This window comes from Acipenser ruthenus, chromosome 20, assembly GCF_902713425.1.
Source record: "Acipenser ruthenus chromosome 20, fAciRut3.2 maternal haplotype, whole genome shotgun sequence".
NCBI classification, from domain to species: Eukaryota; Metazoa; Chordata; class Actinopteri; order Acipenseriformes; family Acipenseridae; genus Acipenser; species Acipenser ruthenus.
In genome coordinates, this window is record NC_081208.1 from 10,074,362 (window position 1) to 10,096,897 (window position 22,536).

The following is a 22,536-nucleotide window of genomic DNA, read 5'->3' on the forward strand; positions in this document are numbered from 1 at the left end:
ATACAAATGCATTCCAAACACACAGTAATATCTATCAGGGCAGAATTTCCGTTCGGCTTTGATTAAGAATCGACCAGATTTTGTGTAAAATATGAAGTAGGCACGGTGTCCCCTGTCCCTGTCCATGGTACTTAAGCTTCACATGCAGTTCATTTCATTACATAAGGATACACTGGCAATGGACTTGTCTGCCTCAGTATGCTTATGCATGTAGAAGAGTGGCAATGAAATCTAATTAAAACATGCCTCAAGGTAACTGAATGCATACTAGTGCATCTGAAGGGTTTTAAATCTTGCTTTTGTGAACCCTTATTCAAAACTGCAGCTGGCTCTTTTAAAATGCTAGGTTGCAATGTGCTTCAGTAAATACCCCTCTTCTATCTAGATCAAGCTGAATCTGGTAAGGAAGATTCTTGCCAATTTGTATTTTGCACATCCTGTATTTCAATTCAAAGCCAAGTGACGGGAGAGAAAGCAGTCTCTTTACTATCTGATAGCTTAATACCATGAGTTTATCCTGCTGCAGTACATCAGTCAAAGACTGGGTTTCAGACTCTTAATAGGATTGGAAACTGCAATTTGTTCAGAAAAAAAATCTTTTTTTAAATCTCCAAAACAAACCCTTCTAAAATCTATTGAAAACTGTAAGACAACAGAATGTAGCATTCCTCAAGAATTATATATTCATTCATTCCACATCCCCTTCATCATGACATTTTTTAACATTTTAAAACAAGAAGCTGCCCTGCCATAACTTTGAAAAAAACAATATGCATTATAAAATACAGATAGCAAACTTAACATGGTACAATTCTACACCCAGTGACTGAAAGGGATATGAGAAAACTGTAAGAAACTATGAGAAGCCTTTTTGAAATCATGTGCTGTATAAAATAAACATATCTTTGTTTAACAAATTAATAAGGATATTTGATTCACTTTGCATGTAAACTTTTCATACCCCTTTCAATAAGAACAAGAGAAACTATTCAACTCACCAATGTGTAATCCAACCTGCCGAATATCTTCATTTTCAAAATCTTAGTACACTCTAAAAGCATGGGTAAAACAAATTCTCAACACAACTATAGTGAATTATCCTGTTTCTCACAGAAAGAGCATTTCCAGGACAGACAGAGTGTGGTCTCCCTTCAGCGAGGGTCTAGGCTGAGTTCCGATGCAGAAGATGCCACCTGCCTCGATTCACGCTCACACAGTCTAGAAGAAAAGCTAATTATCATACAGCTGTCTGCCAGGAAGGAAGAATAGGAGAATGTCGCTGCTCCCCTGACCCTAGCGAAATGAAACTGCAAGAATGACTCAACTTGCACTGGCAGCCAGTGCTGGTCTAGGACACCCCTCTCAACAGCAGCACTCCCCCAGAGAAGCAAACGCGATTGGTCCAAGCTGAGGGTATGCTCAGCAGCAGGGATGTCTTAGTGTTGGTATTACACAGCTCCATCTGGCTGGCCAGCTCTGAGCAGCATTGCTGATTAATGAAGCACAAACCCGCCCTTCCCTTACCAACCTCTTTGCACTTATTGTGTCTTACTCTCTGGATGAATAATAGCCACCAGGACAGCAAGCCCTGGGGCAAAGCCCTAGTTTGGTTTGTAGAAGCATTTTGCAGTTTATATAAGCATCAAAATATACAGCATTGTGGCAAAGTGGTTCGCAGGCTACAGGTGTAGGAGTGATGCGGTGCGCAAGGAAGAGACAGACAGTGATAATCCAATCAGAAAATAGATTTAATTTATAATCTAGGTCTGGTGACCAAAACAGTAATCCCAGGCACAGCAATGTGTATTGCACTGTTCAAAACAAAGGGTTTGCAGTCCCAAATAATAAACACAGTCCAGTTACACACACAATACACAAACACGGTCACCAGTCCTGGGTGCGTGCTGCAGTGCTAGTGGTGCTAATACAATAATTATCGTGACACAGGTGTAGTGATGTCCAGGTTCGTGCTGGCCTCTGGCTACAGCTCCGGAACATGTTAGCTGTTTATTAATAACAACAATTAGAGACAAACAAACAAAACACTCACGTACGATATCACAACAATAGTCCTTCTGGGTTGTTTCCTTAACCATAAACAAAGGACCAGATCACGTCGCTCTGTCCCCTATTTGTACCATCACGTATGACCCCTTGGTAAATGATTGCAACCGCTCCTCCAATCTGTGGCTGCCACATCGTTTCCCTTCCGGGTCGATGAGTTAGTGCACCGAAGCTCCGCCCCCTTTCTAGATGACCGACTTCCTTTTAAACCTGGGAATCAATTGTCAAGCCATCCGGTCCAGGGTACTCTCTTCACTGTACTTAGCGTCCTCACAGGCCGGGAGGGAGATTTAGCACCAAGAATCATTCTATTTCTGTCATAAGCATATACACAGAAACATATATGCTGGGACCAAAATGGGTTTTTCATGTTTGAATATTCTTATAAAATTAAACAAACATTTAAATATTCTTTCATTTTCAATTAGCTGGAAAACAAAAGTATATAAAATTTTAAAAAATCTAGTACAACATCAAATTATCTGTGCGTATATTTGTTTTTGCATGAACAGTACACATCTGAGCTCTTCATCGAGTTTTCTAAAAATACTCTGTCAATACGATCTTTTGATAAAAGCTCTTCCCTGCTAAAAACCTCTACAAGCTTAGTAATAACCTTCAAAAAGTCAAGGTCCTGCAGTTTTAATGTGCTGGCCTTTAAACAGCATTCCCAGCAGCTTGCAGAAGTGCGGAGGTAAACTTTCAAGCAAGTTCCATTCTAACCCACTTATTTATCATCACTTTTGATCTACTGGATTCCAATATCTAGACTCCTGTAACACTTCATGATGCTCCTAGCTCTGTTTTTTCTTTTTAATGCTAAATTTGGAACCCCTGCCCTAAATTATTGTCTGGGAGCTTTTAAATACAAAGACCTTAAAAAAGAAGAGCCCTTCTTCCTCTTTAAAAGCTCATTTTAAAAATAATAAATCTTAAATTCTCAGCCAAACAGCAGATTTCAACTCTCAACCAATCAAAACAGCAGATTCAACAAATATATATAGATGTGTTTTTTGTAGGTACTATCTACAGTGTTTTCCCTTTAGAAGGCAGCCCTCTACAGCGCAGAACTAGTTATAAGGCAGTATGGTGGCGGCTCCCATTTGCTCCATAATGCCGTTACAGTAGTGCTTGTGTTCTCATTATCAGGAGGAACACAAATAGCACAGCCTCTTACCTCTGGCTCCTGAATACAGCATTATGAAGGGGGAGTCCTGTAGATTAATATGTACAGTTATAAAGGAGGAGTCCTGTAGGTTAATATGTACAGTTCACCCAGAGTGTCTTTCACTTCATAGTCCTCCTGCTCACTAGAAGACACTCTTATAGCAGGCCCTAAACAGCTAAACAACATGAAGCAGACAAGCTCAGCTCTCCCCACACCTGCAGAGGAACCCAACCGTGAAGCAGACGAGCCCAGCTCTCTACACCTGCAGAGGAACCGAAGCGTGAAGCAGACAAGCCCAGCTCTCCACACCTGAAGAGAACCCCAAGCGTGAAGCAGACAAGCCCAGCTATCCACACCTGCAGAGGAACCCAAGCGTGAAGCAGACAAGCCCAGGTCTCCACACCTGCAGAGGAACCCAAGCGTGAAGCAGACAAGCCAAGCTCTCCACATGTGCAGAGGAACCCAAGCGTGAAGCAGACAAGCCCAGCTCTCCACACCTGAAGAGAACCCCAACCGTGAAGCAGACAAGCCCAGCTATCCACACCTGCAGAGGAACCCAAGCGTGAAGCAGACAAGCCCAGCTCTCCACACCTGAAGAGAACCCCAACCGTGAAGCAGACAAGCCCAGGTCTCCACACCTGCAGAGGAACCCAAGCATGGAGCAGACAAGCCCAGGTCTCCACACCTGCAGAGGAACCCAAGCGTGAAGCAGACAAGCCCAGCTCTCCTCACCTGCAGAGGAACCCAAGCATGAAGCAGACAAGCCCAGCTCTCCACACCTGCAGAGGAACCCAACCGTGAAGCAGACAAGCCCAGCTCTCCACACCTGCAGAGGAATCCAAGCACGAAGCAACAAGCCCAGCTCTCCACACCTGCAGAGGAACCCAAGCGTGAAGCAGACAAGCCCAGCACTCTACACCTGCAGAGGAACCCAAGTGTGAAGCAGACAAGCCCAGCTCTCCACACCTGAAGAGAACTCCAACCGTGAAGCAGACAAGCCCAGCTCTCCACACCTGCAGAGGAACCCAAGCATGAAGCAACAAGCCCAGCTCTCCACACCTGCAGAGGAACCCAAGCGTGAAGCAGACAAGCCCAGCACTCTACACCTGCAGAGGAACCCAAGCGTGAAGCAGACAAGCCAGGCTCTCCACACCTGAAGAGAACCCCAACCGTGAAGCAGACAAGTCCAGCTATCCACACCTGCAGAGGAACCGAAGCGTGAAACAGACAAGCCCAGCTCTCCACACCTGCAGAGGAACCCAGGAGAGCAGGGGGGAGCATATACAAAGGAGTGCCAGACAGGACAGTGAACACAGGAGCCAGCCAGCACTCAGAGTGAGTAATAGAGCAATGGAAAAGATTCATGAAGAGTGCACTGGGGAGGAATTTCAATTAGAAGTCACGGTAAAGATGGAGGTAGGGAGAGGCATATAAACGCAGTTGGAATTGAATTGTCTTGGTACCCTACATTACACACACACCCTTCAGGATTAACGGGAGAGATGTGCATTGTGGGATGCTTAATAATTCGATTACAAGTGAGGTACAAATAAATAAATAATATAACTCTAAAAATAACACTATGTAACACAATTTTTGTTCCTGGGTAGTAAGTGTTATTTCCTAATTGCTTATGCCTCAAAAGTATAGAAAATGGCTATTATTCCCCACAAACTTTGCTTTTGTGACCACGACAGTGATATTCTGAAATTTACCTATTTCCAATGAGAAAACGGGTGAATTTGTGTCTTTTCGTTCACATAAAGTCAGAAAAAAACAACATATGAATCCAAATTAACATGTATTTATACTAAACTAATACAAAAATGACTACAAAAGATTTAGAAGTGAGTAGTTTTTTGAGATTTACGATTATACTGTAAATCACTTTCACGAATCAGCCCCCAAATGTAGTCTCCCATCATGTTCTCGTTATACTGTCCTTGGTAGCGGCGTTCAAAGTCCAGTATATCCTGATGGAAGCGCTCGCCTTGCTCCTCCGAGTACGCTCCCATGTTCTCCTTGAATTTATCAAGATGAGCATCAAGGATATGGACTTTGAGGGACATCCTACAGCCCATTGTGCCGTAGTTCTTCACCAGAGTCTCAACCAGCTCCACATAGTTTTCGGCCTTGTGATTGCCCAGGAAGCCCCGAACCACTGCGACAAAGCTGTTCCAAGCCGCTTTCTCCTTACTAGTGAGCTTCTTGGGGAATTCATTGCACTCCAGGATCTTCTTTATCTGTGGTCCAACGAAGACACCGGCTTTGACCTTTGCCTCAGACAGCTTAGGGAAGAAGTCCTGAAGGTACTTGAAGGCTGCCGACTCCTTATCTAGAGCTCTGACAAATTGTTTCATAAGGCCCAATTTGATGTGCAGTGGTGGCATCAGCACCTTCCGGGGGTCCACCAGTGGCTCCCACTTGACGTTGTTCCTCCCCACAGAGAACTCGGTCCGCTATGGCCAGTCCCGCCTGTGGTAGTGCGCCTTGGTGTCCCTGCTGTCCCAAAGGCAAAGATAGCAGGGAAACTTGGTAAAACTGCCTTGGAGTCCCATCAGGAATGCCACCATTTTGAAGTCTCCTATGACCTCCCAGCCGTACTCATCATACTTCAAGGCGTCCAGCAAGGTCTTGATGCTGTTGTAATCCTCTTTGAGGTGCACCGAGTAAGCCAGGGGAAGAGACGGGTACTTGTTACCATTATGGAGCAGCACGGCTTTGAGGCTCCTGGATGAGCTGTCAATGAAGAGGCGCCACTCATTCTGTTTACAGGCGATTCCGATTGCCTCGAACAGACTGGTCACATTGTGGCAGAAGCAGAGCCCATCTTGACGGGTGAAGAAGCTGGAAAAAGGTTGGTGACGCTTCCTCTGATCTGCGACTTGCACACTTTCATCCAACAAGTTCCACTGCTTGAGCCTAGACGTCAAAAGCTCGGCATTGGACTTGGTGAGACCAAGATCTCTAATCAAGTCGTTGAGGTCTTTTTGGTTGGGGTAGTATGGGTTTCTCTCCTCAGCTCCACCTGAAATTGTCATCTGGATCTACAACGTCTTCCTCGCTCTCTGACTTGCTGCTCTCTCTCCGGAGGAGTGGGTACGGGGAGCTCATGGCAGTGTGGCACCGGGGCGATGGATGAAGGAAGGTCCGGATACGTGATAGCAGGTGCATTCTTGCCAGTCCGACGTTTGGAAGGGTCCACCATGCAGAAGTAGCAGTTGCTTGAGTGGTCAGTGGGTTCCCGCCAAATTCTTGGGATAGCGAACTTCATGGCTCTCTTTTCTCCTCTGTACCATCCTACAAAAATACATTTATTTCACCCATGACTAATGTGTAAGAGATTCTCGCAACATTTTTCATATATATTTTTTCAATAACATTGAAAATTGTAAAACATTTTAAAATTAAAAACTTTTACAATTTTAAAAATGTTAACAAATTTTATAACATAAAATTCCGAGCAACAATTGTCCATCTTACCTTCCAGAGTTTTTTTGCAGTGCTCGCAGGTGAAATGAGGTGCCCAGGGTTTGTCTTGATCCCCAACAGGCATGCCGAAATATGCCATGTCGCAGACATAGCAAAATGCGTCTGCCGGATGCTTGCAGCCTCTTGATGCCATCTCAGAAAAATGCAGATATGTATCCACTTAGGCAGCTGGAACTAAACTGAACTGGTGGGCTTAAGGCCCCTGTATTTATACTACTATTTACATTACTGGAAAGTTCTAGAAAGTTCTAGAAGTTACTCCAAGTTTACTCAGCACTGAATCTATCTGGAATGTTCTGGAAAACAGGTAAATTTCAAAATATTACTGTCCTGGTCACAAAAGCAAAGTCTGTGGGGAATAATAGCCATTTTCTATACTTTTGAGGCATAAGCAATTAGGAAATAACACTTACTACCCAGGAACCAAAAAAAAAAAAAATTGTTACACGGTGTAATTCTACTTTAATTTCTTATTTTTTTAGTCTTAGTAAAAAAAAAACACTGTATCATTACCATAGGTGTTTCATAATGAAAATATCTGTTTAGCATCAAATTGAACTTTCTTAATTTTTCCTGCTGTTGTTTTTATGATGTTTGCAATCATTCTGGGTGTTTTTTTTGCAGTTGATGAAATTCTGTTTTGTTATTTTAAGTCTGTGTTGGAGTGTTTTCACCTGAGTTCAGCAGCTGCTCTTCACTTCTAGTTGCCTGCTATAGGTATCTGTAACACAGGCTTGATCAGCCACAATGTCTTTACAGAAGTAAAAGCCAGCGCCATCTAGTGATCTGCCACTTTGGATCAAGCTTCCTTTTGTTTTGCTGGCAGTATCCTGCTGTGCACTAGGGGGTGCTGGCGCTTAGACAGTTTGGCTGATCTAGCCTATTATGTGTATGGCAGGCAACTAAGTGATAGGTATCTTTCTCATTGCCTATAGCCAAGGGTTTTAAAATCAATTTAAAAGTGTTAAATAATTTACAACCCATCCTGTTCAAACAGACCTTAAACCCAAGAGTGTGTCAAACAAGTTTAAATAGATATATAAATCAATACATAAATAAATAAACAGTACCCGTTAGACCAGAATGATCCTCAAAATGCAGAGTTTCCACACCACCATCGTGCCATTAAGTCATTGCACGTGAAGGGGGTTCCCATAATACTGCACTGCAGCTCTCAACTTGGTATCCATTATTTAGGAGAGCAGGCCATTATACCTCCTGTTTCTGTCAAACAAACCCCTTTCACAGGCGTGTGTGGAGTCAGTGCACTACACAGAGCTGGAGAGGAGGGTGCTGGAGCAGTCAACCCCTTTCACAAGCGTGTGTGGAGTCAGTGCACTACACAGAGCTGGAGAGGAGGGTGCTGGAGCAGTCAACCCCTTTCACAGGCGTGTGTGGAGTCAGTGCACTACACAGAGCTGGAGAGGAGGGCGCTGGAGCAGTCAACCTCTTTCACAGGCGTGTGTGGAGTCAGTGCACTACACAGAGCTGGAGAGGAGGGTGCTGGAGCAGTCAACCCCTTTCACAGGCGTGTGTGGAGTCAGTGCACTACACAGAGCTGGAGAGGAGGGTGCTGGAGCAGTCAACCCCTTTCACAGGCGTGTGTGGAGTCAGTGCACTACACAGAGCTGGAGAGGAGGGTGCTTGAGCAGTCAACCCCTTTCACAGGCGTGTGTGGAGTCAGTGCACTACACAGAGCTGGAGAGGAGGGCGCTGGAGCAGTCAACCCCTTTCACAGGCGTGTGTGGAGTCAGTGCACTACACAGAGCTGGAGAGGAGGGCGCTGGAGCAGTCAACCCCTTTCACAGGCGTGTGTGAAGTCAGTGCACTACACAGAGCTGGAGAGGAGGGTGCTGGAGCAGCCAATCCCTTCCACAGGCGTGTGTGGAGTCAGTGCACTACACAGAGCTTGAGAGGAGGGTGCTGGAGCAGTCAACCCCTTTCACAGGCGTGTGTGGAGTCAGTGCACTACACAGAGCTGGAGAGGAGGGCGCTAGAGCAGTCAACCCCTTTCACAGGTGTGTGTGGAGTCAGTGCACTACACAGAGCTGGAGAGGAGGGTGCTGGAGCAGTCAACCCCTTCCACAGGCGTGTGTGGAGTCAGTGCACTACACAGAGCTGGAGAGGAGGGTGCTGGAGCAGTCAACCCCTTTCACAGGCGTGTGTGGAGTCAGTGCACTACACAGAGCTGGAGAGGAGGGTGCTGGAGCAGTCAACCCCTTTCACAGGCGTGTGTGGAGTCAGTGCACTACACAGAGCTGGAGAGGAGGGTGCTGGAGCAGTCAACCCCTTTCACAGGCGTGTGTGGAGTCAGTGCACTACACAGAGCTGGAGAGGAGGGTGCTTGAGCAGTCAACCCCTTTCACAGGCGTGTGTGGAGTCAGTGCACTACACAGAGCTGGAGAGGAGGGTGCTGGAGCAGTCAACCCCTTTCACAGGCGTGTGTGGAGTCAGTGCACTACACCGAGCTGGAGAGGAGGGTGCTGGAGCAGTCAACCCCTTTCACAGGCATGTGTGGTTTTTAGACCATGCAATTACCACAATTTAACATGTTTTCCCATACTGGACTTTACAATGCTTACCTATGCTTTACCAGGCTTAAACTATGCTTTATTACACCTTACTGGGTTATTTCTATAGTAAAAGGTTCCTAGAAAACAGATGTACTCTATCAGTAACTTGTTTTAGCTTCCAACATTCTGCCAGGCTTCTATTTACTGATAATTGGAGTTTCAAATTGAAACATTTCTGTTGTATGAATCGATTCTAAATGCCAGTCCTTGCTGACCTGATGTTACAGCACACAGATTAGCAAAAGCTCTGCAGACTTAATCTGGGTTCCGAGAAAAAAAAATGAAATTGCAACAGCAGAGGATTAAACTGGATAGAGCTCCAAACTGGTGGTTTCCAGGGTTAGCAAAATCAGGGACAAACTACAATTGAGACATCTTTACATGGAATTACGTCAATGCAATTAATTAAAAAACCTAATGGACCAATTTTAAATGACCCGTCACCATATGTTTACAGCACAATGTATGTAATGAGTTTTGCTGATTAGAGCTGTCGTTTCTGCCTTCAGTAGCGGGGACTGAACTGGGACTCAGCATGGTGTCTTCCAGTTTAAACTGGGTCTCAGCATGGTGTCTCCGCAATCTGGTGGCTTTTCCAAGATGTGCTGTTCCTGCCACACTGGCACAGAGCCTGCATGTGCTCTTTCTGAGATGTGCTGTTCCTGCCACACTGGCACAGAGCCTGCATGTGCTCTTTCTGAGATGTGCTGTTCCTGCCACACTGGCACAGAGCCTGCATGTGCTCTTTCTGAGATGTGCTGTTCCTGCCACACTGGCACAGAGCCTGCATGTGCTCTTTCTGAGATGTGCTGTTCCTGCCACACTGGCACAGAGCCTGCATGTGCTCTTTCTGAGATGTGCTTTTCCTGCCACACTGGCACAGAGCCTGCATGTGCTCTTTCTGAGACGTGCTGTTCCTGCCACACTGGCACAGAGCCTGCATATGCTCTTTCTGAGACGTGCTGTTCCTGCCACACTGGCACAGAGCCTGCATGTGCTCTTTCTATTTTTAGTATTACTTATTATTTTATATTAATATTTAATATTATCCATTCCAGGCTCAATGCTCTAACCCTTTAACTCGGGGTTAAAACCTGACCTTGATCTCTATTTCTTTTAATGTGTTTCTTTTAGTTCAGTAATAAGGACACTGAGACATAATGGCAAATCTTCCAGTGGAAAATGCCTGGCAGCCACCATACAGGACATTTACAGGACATTTTCTACAATGCTGTGTTTGACTCAAGTGCAACCATGGTGTTATCATTGTCTGTCTGTGTATCTTTATATTGCAGGGATGAACCAGTGCTGTATTTCACAGCCCTGATAAGAAAAGTCACGGATTAGTGAAGACCATGTGGTCCATCAGTGCTTGTCTGGCTCCTAGTAGCTGATTGATGCCAGAACTTTGTTGGGTCTCAAGGGATCCCAATGATTAGGCATCAATAATATGGCTTTGTAACCCATTCCATACAAAAAGTGCCAACCCTGAGTCCATCCACTCCATTTCCAACTGTGTCCTGTGCTGTGCTTAAAATGTAACTATGTCAAATTTTAGGATTTTCAAGTCCCCTTTAACTCTTCTTTGTTCTGCGATAAATGGATTCCCTCAGCCTACATTCATAACTGGTTCTCTGGGATACTCTGTTTGCTCTTCATTGGACTTTCTCCAATGCTGCAATGTGCTTATTTGTATTGCAGTGACTTGCATGCAGTATTAGAAGGGCGGCCTCACCAGTGCATTAGATAACCTCATCACCACTTCCATTGACTTGTACTCTACACTTCTGTTTATATAACCAAGCATTCTGCTTGCATTTTAATTGCCTCCTCATACTGCCATCACCAGCTGTCTGTATAGATTTAAAAGAAACTCCACTAAGAATGAAACATTTCGCTTCAGCATTTTCCTTTCTCAAGTAGAATAGTGCAGTTGGAGAGAAAGGTTTAAACGCCTGCAATGTAAAAGTGAAAGTACTGCAGCAGCTTAAGTGCTGAATTACCTGTCTTTCAACACCCACCAGCCCATTATCCGACTGTGAGTGCCCTCTTTACTGCATTACATAAAAGAACACTATTTGTCTGTACAGACATACGTATTAGCTAGGTGGCTGTCACATTAGCCGTATGGGGGAAGTCAGTTAACAATCTATATACTGCATCTCCAGTGATTACCTTCCCGTTTCTTTCTCCAATAACAGCAATGCTGAAGTCAGTTAGTGGAGGAGGCCAGAGTATGAATCACTCCAATTAGAAAGAAGCTCAGCAGACTCTGTGCTACTGATTTGGAAATGGACAGGCTCAACAGGGGCTCCATTGTGTAGCCAGTGTTTCAGCCCACTGCAGTTTAAACTGAGCTGATATAAAGAGACTGAAAACAAACCCCTGGCCTGGCTCGCTTTACAGAAGGGCAATGCTGGAGCGCCACTCTGTAGACACATTGCAAGTCCTGAGCCGTAATGGTTCCTGCCAACAATGTTTCATTAATCACCTCACACAATTATTTGACCTCTGTTTAGAATTAAGTTCCCTTACTGCATCAATCCCCACTGCAGGTCAGCAGGCGCCTCTGATCCCACAACCAAGCCAATCACCCCTTTACACCCAGGAACTTGAGAGTGGATGTCAGTCACTACCGGCCTCTGGAGGATACAGAACTGCCCTGCAGGTGTCAGCAGGAACCACCTCGGTAAATTGCCATGCAAAGATATACTGTAGCCTTCAATACTGCAGCTCAGCCAAACCCCAAGTATTATGAATAAGCAGATAAGCGCTAACCTCAAGGTAGGTACTTTAAACATTACACCACTATATAGTGTAATTGACACAAGTCTGCCAATATACTGAGTAGTACATATACAAAATGAAGTTTAAATAAACTCCTTAGCTCCCTCAGACATATTGGAAGCTCATTTCCTAAAAGTATGTATTTATATGCATCGGAAAAAAATACCGCCACAGATCCATTCTACAAAGGCACACATAAGCCAGGTGAGCTGTATGCCATGTAATGAAACACATGAAGTATAACCGTGGAGGAGGCTATGCAGAAATCACATCATTAACTATACTCCCTCTGTTTGCATTATAAGGTTTGGGAGGTTAATGAGCCTTTATCAGTGTGAATCATTATATTACCAGTATGTGACAGAAACAAGAGACCAAATCATTCATCAATACAGAGATTTATCATTATCAAGACACGCAGCCCATTTACTATGAAGACCCCTCTATGCAAATCTAAATGACCCATACTCCTTCATTCTTTGAGAAGTCAACATGTTGCTATATCTTATTATGTTTACCTTGCTTTCTGTCTAATATTGTATTTTAATGATGCATCCTTCCTCTCTGTCTGGCCCACTTCACTATCAGGCCAGAAGGCTTAATCCTCCCAGACACAAATCCATAACCTGTGCCTGTTCCCCACGCCACACAACCTGAATAATATGTGTGATGAGCACACACTAAAACACAAGAAAATCTGTATGACAAAATAAAGGGCTTTTGATAAAGTGTACTCACTAATCTAATCTAGCATTAAGGTGATTAGTGATGGGGCCAGAGGGTTTTGTAAGCCACACATTGACTGATTTGGTGAGTAAACAGGTGCCTGTCTTCCACACTGAAATCCTGCACCTTCTTTTGCTCTGGGTTTTGTTTACTAGCTGATGGGTTTGTGATTGCTTAGAAGGAAACTTGGAGAACATCATTAAGACATGAGGTTTCTGATTGGCAATGCCAGACACTGCCATGCCTTTGGCTGACCGCTGGGGGTGGGACAGACAGGTGCAGAGCACTGCTGCATGGGTAATAATAGCACTGAAAATGCACAGTTAGGATTTTACTCACCTGCATTAGAGTCTGAGTGGTGGCGATTGCGGCAATGGAAAAGAGAGAAACAAAAAAACAGCTGATTAGTACAATTTAAAAAGAAAGTGAAACATTTCTAGAGAGAATCTTTACAATCATTACAATTTCAATAGTGTCAGCAATATGTTTAAAATGAACCACACAGGGCACAGCCAGGGTAACATAATGTTTCTTGTAAACTTTACAGGGGGTTCTGTTACACTAGCCAGCGCTCATAAGAATGCATTTTGGGAACGCCCCTAGCTAATGGCCTGGTAAATAGAAATCATATACAGTATTGTGGTTGCAGATATAGTATCATCAGTAATGAGAAGACTCCCCAGAAAGCCCTCCACAGCTGTTTCTGTCTGACCGAGTTGAGTGAGCATTAGAATTAGCCTCTACTTTCAACCCTGTTTGAGGATGCCATTGGCGATGGCTGTTACTTGTGATCTATTTGATATCTATTTAAAATGATATCAATCAAATGGAAATTAAAGTCAGTTAAAGTTAGCAGAAGGGATTGTAGTGTGTTAAATATTTAGATTGTTATGTTGGAGATACCAGCTTGGTCACAGTAAACTGCTCCATTAACAGTCTAACACCTCTGTTTGATCATGTTATTTCTGTATGTTTTATGTTCTGACTCAGTGTTAAGGGGCGAATGTTGTGGCCTCATAAATAACATTTGGGGATTATAAAGGAATTGTCAGCAAAGCCAACTTCCTATTGAAGTGCAGTGAAGGCTGTATAAACAGTACTATGTGTTCCAGAACCCCCTGCAGTGTTCACAGCGGTCACATCACATTTCTTACTCAGGAACCAGGAGAAAAATCATTCCTCTTTTAAACATTGCAGTGTCTCCAGTTCACGCTCCCTCCTGCAGCAATGCTGGGGATTGAAATGAGTGGCCTATTGTGGGAATTGAAACAAGCAGTGTTGCAGGAGGGAGCATGATCTGGATACACTGTGATGTTAAGAGACTTCTTCTCCTGGCTCCTGAGTAAAAGTTGAGAAATGTAAAAGGGGATTTATGATCCCTGATATTGAAATGAAAGGATGATATTGATAAATATATTGCTGTGATGTGGACAGCACAGGTACAGTAATGCGTTTCTTGTAAACTCTGCTGGGTCTGTAACACTGAAAACTGAACAAGACTGGGACACCTTTACAAATACCTAATGTCTAATTCTTTCAAACTCAGCAATGCACTAAGGTATTGTAGAGACCGCCCTTGAACTGTGAGGAATTTGGAAAACTGTGTTCCATATTTCTTTAAATTTCTGTCATGTTCTATTTGCCAGTCATCACTAGATGGAAATGTGTTGCAGAACATCTTCCCCCGCAATGAACCCTGAACCTGGCAGACTTGGTTTAATGAAGGAACACATGCGTAATGGAGTCTTTTATATGCAACATTCAAGTATAATATGTGATTTTATCTTGCCATGGTTATGCAACTGGGAGTACATTAGCACTCACAGGATCCAGTTGTAAATTCTGAAGCTGAACTAGTGGAGATCATTGAAAAACACTTCACTGGGTGGCAGGTTAATAAAAGCGTTCTGTAACTTATAACGTTAGCATTGAGATCATGTTCTACCTGATGAGGACATTTCTGATTCTCAGCTGGAACTACATGTGCTTGTTGCTCTGTTTCTGGAGCCACCTTTACAAACACTGTAGTTATTTCAGATTTGATTCTGAAACATGCTGGATACAGGCTTGCTTTAATTCCTTGTGTATGGAAGAGCAGCAGCCAGGTTTATAATTTGTGGTTGTTTCTTCATGTATTATACAAGTCATCAGAGACAAGGATCTTCCTATTGAAGTTATTAGTTCTTTATTTTTGAGAGAGTATGATTGTGATTAAACCATATTGATCAGGTAGGACGGGTGGGTGACTGAATTATGCCTGATTCTTTGCATCATCAGCAAGCATGAGGAACACACTCATTCTTCCCTTCACTGAGCACGGCCCCCGCTGGAAATCAACCATCAGGTTATTAAACATGTGACTCAATAAACAAATGAGTAAACTGAAGGGGCTCTGGAGTACCAGGTGACAAGAATGAACTATACTTTTATTAGCAGCTGAAAGACATATCATAGATGTCATAGTTGTTTTGTGAAGAAATGTTAAAGTCTATCAACTGTTTAATGCAATAATAATAATAATGCTACATTTATGCAGCATACCTGGCCCTGGCCACGTATTTGCCACGATGTGGCCTGGACTCCACAAGGTGCTGGAAGGTGTCTCCAGGGATCCATTCACTCTTTATTGTTTCACACAGTTGGTGCAGAGAGGTAGGCAGAGGATCATGATGACAATGTGCAGCCAGTGCTCTCCTAGATTGAGATCTGTGGATTGTGGGGGCCATGGTAGATGCCTGCAGTCTCTGACAAGCTGATCAAGCCATTAGCGCACAATCGTGGCATGGTGGAGGGGTGCATTATCATATTGTAAGAGCCATTGCAGGGTACAAGCGCAACACTGTCGGGTGGACTTGAGGCACAGTGATGCTTAAGTAAAGTACAGCAGCTTTCTAGTACTGCAGGATCACACGTCACATCCTAATGTGCATCTCTAGTTCTGAGCGATCCCAAATCCAGTTCGGCAGCCAGGTCATGATGAAGTGCCAGGAGTGCATGTTGGGAATTGTTATCAAGCATTGGATGTGACAGAACATTCTAATGCTGAATTCAGATCAAACAGAGGTCATGCTAGTGGCTCACAGAACCAACTAAAAGGAAATGTGGGATTACATGAGCTCGACCCTTGCAGTCTCTCATCAAAACTTAAACTAGAAATTAAGAGTTTGGGGATCATCTTTGATCCTGATCTATCATTTGAGACTCATATTAGGGAAGTTACTAAATTATCTTTTTACTATTTGATAAATATAGCCAAACTTAGACCAATTATTTACGTATCTAATGCCGAGAGACTAATGCATACCTTTGTTTCATCTAGAATTGATTATTGTAATGCACTTTTTTCTGGTGTTCCAAAACGTATGGTATCTCACTTGCAGCTTGTTCAGAATACCACCGCTAGAATTCTGACTAAAACCAGGAAATATGAACACATTAACCCTTTTTTGGCCTCTTTACACTGGCTCCCTGTGCAGTATAGAACTGATTTTAAGATTTTGCTGTTAATTTACAAGGCCCTGAATGGATTAGCACCTAGTTATTTGCAGGAGTTACTGACCCTGTATCTTCCAAACCGCACTCTGAGATCACAGGATGTGGGGCTGCTGGTTATTCCTAGGGTCAACAAAAGCAACACGGGAGGTAGGGCTTTTTCTTGTAGAGCTCCTAAATTATGGAATGCTCTGCCTTTGTTTGTCAGGGAAGCTGGGACCATTTCAGTTTTCAAGTCAAGACTAAAAACACACTTTTATAAAATGGCTTTCTTATCTTAGTGGGTTTTAATGTAAATTTAAAATTGCTGCTTTTGTATTGCTATGTGTATACTGTTATTTAAATGGTCTCACTGTGGCAGTTGTATGTGTGACATGCTATTCAAATGTATTGATTGTTTATGCTATGTACTGTACAGTTCTTTGCAATACTTTTGTGTTTATTTTGATTGAGGACTTTTTGTGAAGGGATGGAGCGGAAAATAAAAATACAGGCACTGTTCTGTTTAAACTTCACTTTGTTGTATCGACTGGATCTGTAAAGCAACACTGCTCCCATAGGTATATAATAAACATGATCTGTAAAGCAACACTACTCCCATAGGTATATAATAAACATGATCTGTAAAGCAACACTGCTCCCATAGGTATCTAATAAACATGATCTGTAAAGCAACACTACTCCCATAGGTATCTAATAAACATGATCTGTAAAGCAACACTACTCCCATAGGTATCTAATAAACAGGTGCAATGTTAAAGGCCAGTGGTTCTCACACTTAAACCCCTCTTAGTGACTTGAGTCTGCCGAACCCCCTAAAACAGACCCTTATTAAATACTGTAGAAATACAGTACATCTTTATTTATTATTCTAAATCAGGTTATCCTAACACTCTACAAAGCACTGAGTCAGTCTGCTTGTGATTGTAAATACTGAACTGAGTCAGTCTGCTTGTGATTGATTCTCGACCCCCCTGAAACCCCCAGGGGGTCCCGGCCCCCAGTTCGACAGCCCCTGCTATAGGCAGTAACACTCACATAGATTTGTCAACACACAACCATTCAGTTTTAATGTTTGTGTTTTTCATTTGTTTGTTTTTAAGGAAAGAAAACTTTAAATGACAAAATATCCTTTCTTTAAACTGAATCTTCTCCTGTCACATCTGGCTGAATTCCTTTTCCCAGCCGCCCCCCTTAAGCCTGGGTGCATGGCTGCCTTCGTGTCGACAGATGGTCAGTGATGCCCTTTTCAATCAAACACAAGAACCACTGGAAAGATGGAGCCATTTGTTACTGCCGACAGCCATGACTTGGAGCCATTACTCATTGCTATGGAGATGGGCTGGCAGGGGAGAGGCGTTAGAGCAGGGGAGGGGGAAGTGGGTTTTAAGAGCTGAAAACTTTGACTTTATCAATAAGGAGATGGGACTCAGGGTTTGGTTTATTCATTTGAGCCCCATCTGAAAGGCAAACAGGAGTTAGCACTGCAGTCATAAAACTAAGCAGAATGCTCACTCCTGAATCCAACTAAGTTTCCTGTGCTATAAATACCATTCACAATAATACCAATGCTTAAATTAGATTGAAACGAAGTCTTGCAGTTTTGCTTGTGGGTAAGATGGGGGTGTTATCTGGGATATTACATTTTTATTTGATTGCAGCCGGAGCCTACACTTTGTTTTGTAAAACTTTGTTGTTATTATTCTATTATTATTATTATTATTATTATTATTATTATTATTATTATTATTATTATTATTATTATTATTATTATTTATTTCTTAGCAGATGCCCTTATCCAGGGCGACTTACAAGATATCACATTATTTTTACATACAATTACCCATTTATACAGTTCAGTTTTTACTGGAGCAATCTAGGTGAAGTACCTTGCTCAAGGGTACAGCAGCAGTGCCTCCCACTTGGGATTGAACCCACGACCCTCCGGTAAGGAGTCCAGAGCCCTAACCACTACTCCACACTGTTGCCCATAATACTATGCAGTATGTGTTCTTTGAAATTTATGGTTGGCTAGCTGTGTCTGGTTCCTTGTCCGGATTGGCTAGCTGTGTCTGGTTCCTTATCCTGATTGGCTGACTATGTCTGGTTCCTTGTCCTGATTGGCTAGCTGTGTCTGGTTCATTGTCCTGATTGGCTAGCTGTGTCTGTTTCCTTGTCCTGGGATACCTTTAGAACAGAATGGCTGTCAGTGGACGTGCCGCTCTGTTCAGTCACACCCCGGGTCCTGAGCTTCTCTATATGGACCTAGAGCAGGATAATACTGCCAACCTGTAGAGCCCCCAGCGGTAACAACACAGCTCTGCAATAGCGCTGCTGTGTAATCTCCCCTCCAGTGTAACAATACAGCTCTGCAATAGCAATGCTGTGTAATCTCCCCTCCAGTGTAACAACACAGCTCTGCAATAGCAATGCTGTGTAATCTCCCCTCCAGTGTAACAACACAGCTCTGCAATAGCACTGCTATGTAATCTCCCCTCCAGTGTTGGTTAATCTCTTGTTAATCTCACCCGCTGTTGTATGATTGCATGTTTGTGCTCCATATCCCTCTTCTCAACTGCGGAGTCAATCACCAGCTGATCCAGCTAAAAAAGAGATTAAAACAAAACAAGCGATTAAAACAAAACAAGTCCTACAATACACACACACCCATACACACACCCACACCCACGCAGCGCACACACGCACACACACACGCACACAGCGCACACACACACACACACCCACACCCACATCCACGCAGCGCACACACACACCCATACACACACCCACACCCACGCAGCGCACACACACACACACACACACACACACACACACACGCATGCACGCACACCCACGCAGCACACACACACACGCACACACGCACGCACACCCACACCCACACACACGCAGCACACACACACACACGCACACACACACACACACACGCGCAGCGCACACACACACGCATGCACACACACACACACACACACGCACACACACCCACACCCACGCAGCGCACACACACACAGACACACACACGCGCAGACACACACACACGCACGCACACACACACACACACACACACACACACACACACACACCCGCGCACACACACCCACGCACACCGACGCAGCGCACACACACACACCTGCGCACACACACACACACACATACGCGCGCGCGCACACACACACACACCCACACACACACCCACACCCACACAGCGCACACACACACACACACCCATGCAGCGCACACACACACACACACCCACGCAGCGCACACATACACACACACACACACACACACACACACACACCCACGCAGCGCACACACACACACACGCACACTCCCACGCACACAAGCACACTCCGACACACACCCACACACAAACAAATCTTTATCTGAAACAGCATAGTTGAAATAATTCAGTACCATAACAATAAATCTATCAGCAAATTACAAATAAAGGTATTTGTTCTCAAAGCCAACGACTCCAAACCAGGAATAAAACAAACTCAGATATTTCATGTAGGGGCTTGTGAATAGTTTAAAATTGTATTTGTTTTAAAGATTGTAAATTATGTTTTTCAGACAAAACGTGCTAATGATGATTCATGAGTAAATAGCTTCAAGAATTTAGACACAGTGCTTTATTCTGCGATCTCACACATAAAAAAAACCCTGAAATATTGAAACTGTGAATTAGTGAGGGCTCTTACACAGAGAGACACACAAGACTTCAACAATGTACTGTCACTGTGGTCTCACAGAGAGACACACAAGACTTCAACAATGTACTGTCACTGTGGTCTCACAGAGAGACACACAAGACTTCAACAATGTACTGTCACTGTGGTCTCACAGAGAGACACACAAGACTTCAACAATGTACTGTCACTGTGGTCTCACAGAGAGACACACAAGACTTCAACAATGTACTGTCACTGTGGTCTCACAGAGAGACACACAAGACTTCAACAATGTACTGTCACTGTGGTCTCACAGTGAATGAACCAAATTAGAATCATCGAATGATTAAATATCAAGAGAGCTGTATACTGTAATTGTCTACAGTATATGAATCACATAAACGTTTTATTGAATGCACCGGCCATGGTCCCTGTATCCCTAAGGTACAATGTGTGCAAGTTATATAAGCATGGTTAGGGAACCAGCACAGCGTGGAATAAGAAAAAAAGCATTTGCTTGAGGCATCATCACATAACTGCCATTGCATTGAGAGGCTAAATGTGGTTCACACATTGTACCGACTAAACAGCATTACATACAGCAAGCAGACTCCTGCTTTCGATTAGCACAAAGTATCACTAGAATTATAAAAACAGCTTTCATGATTTCAAACAGTACTACAATAACTGTTAGTTATAATGGGACAGATTGACAGGAACATAACAGCATTTACGAATGATTGAAGGCTATTCGGCCATCAGCGCTTGTCCGCTTCCTAGCTGCTGATTGAGCTCAAAGTCTTAAAGGATCCCAGTGATTCAGCATGAACAGCATGGCTTGGGGACCCATTCCATTCCCTCAGCCCTCTCTGTGTAAAGAAGGGTCTCCTACCCTCTGTCCAGTCTACTCTATTTCCAACCCTGTGTCCTGGTTTACTTTATAGGGCAGCGGAAGATATTAAACTCATACGGGCCTCTGCTGAAACAACTTCAAGAGTACATGTTTTTTTTGGCCGTCACTTGTAGGTACAATTCCTTATGCCCTTTTCTGAAAAGAACAAAAACATTTTAACAGTAGAAAACTAGCAAAACAGTTAAAACTTAAAAAAAGAAAACAAAACAATAACAACTATTCCGCTTACAAAATTAGCTTTTGCCTTTGCACTTGTACAAGGCTAAGGTCCAGGTTCTTTTCTTTTAAAATAAGATAAACACTGTTCTAATTTCCATTCCAGAGGGCTCTGAACAAGTTGTGATCTGTAGAAAGTGCCCCTGCTAATAGAAACACTTACCTCTGTGCGCTCGCTCCCTTCACATGCACCTCACAACTCTACCCAGCTCTTCATGAAATAATTCACAAGCCCACGGTTACAATGCAGCTGCAGCTGTCCCGCATTATCTTTCCTCCCTGTGAGAGATTAAAGCCAGCAAGCTGCTTCCACGCTTTACTGTCTAAGATAGAAAAGTTCCTCTTTGCAACCCAGGATTTCAATGGCAGGGAATTGCCTTTAGGATTCTGTCCCCACATCTTGTCTGCCCCTCACCTGATTAAAGTACAATTCCATTCAGTCTCCAGACTCGGTGATTTGCTGGTATTTAGTATATCCTGTTGATCTCTGAAAACTATCACTAGCCTAGCCTGTCAAGGTCATAATCAGCTCTCATACCTAAACCAGCTAAATCACAAATGCTATGGCAGTTTTTAAATAAGCCAATACTGGGGTATTCATATTGAAAGCACAAAGCATTCACATGCGGTAATGTGTACCCCTTCCACCTCACCGGATCCATACTCTGCACTGGTTTTTACTGCCCCCCTATAAAGTGTACCCCTTCCACCTCACTGGATCCATACACTGCACTGGTTTTAACTGCCCCTACCTTTCTGATGTTTGCCATCGTTCTGAACGGTTCTTATTGCAATGACTCAAACATTGTGTTGTATTTGTTATTTGGTGCGGTCTGTGTTAAGGTGCTTTGCTCATGAGTTCAGGAGCTGCTCTTCAGTTCGCCTGCCATGTGCATGTGTAATGTAGGCTTGATCAGCCACAGTGTCTTTCTATTAGTAAGTGACAGCATCCTCCAGTGATCTAGAGTATTGACAGCAAGACTAAAGGAAACTTGACCCAGCGTGTCAGATCACTGGCTGGCCCTGGATCTTACTGCTATAGAGACACTCTGCTGATTTCCATCCTGTACATCTACAGCAGGCAATCAGAACTGAAGAGCCGCTCCTCAGGGAAAGGAACTAATCTCAGAGCAAAAAACAAAACAACGCAGGATTCGAGCAATTGAATAAGAACCGCTCACAATGACTGCAAATATCATAGCAGCCTAGGGGACAGAAGCTACAGTACACTCTCTTCATACAGAAGCTACAGTACACTCTCTTCATACAGAAGCTACAGTACACTCTCTTCATACAGAAGCTACAGTACACTCTCTTCATACAGAAGCTACAGTACACTCTCTTCATACAGAAGCTACAGTACACTCTTCATACAGAAGCTATAGTACACTCTCTTCATACAGAAGCTACAGT

At 43.7% G+C, this 22,536-nt stretch overlaps 1 protein-coding gene across 1 annotated transcript in view; it reads right to left on the reverse strand.

The window, feature by feature from the left end:
• The window catches only part of LOC117425708 (arf-GAP with coiled-coil, ANK repeat and PH domain-containing protein 3), a 185,592-nt gene that overhangs the window by 29,042 nt on the left and 134,014 nt on the right, over nt 1-22,536 (reverse strand). The window contains exons 9-10 of the mRNA XM_058993464.1: nt 18,831-18,905; nt 13,150-13,161 (exon numbers count right to left, since the gene is read on the reverse strand). Coding sequence (XP_058849447.1) covers nt 13,150-13,161; nt 18,831-18,905 — 87 coding nt within the window. The remainder of the gene's footprint in view (nt 1-13,149; nt 13,162-18,830; nt 18,906-22,536) is intronic.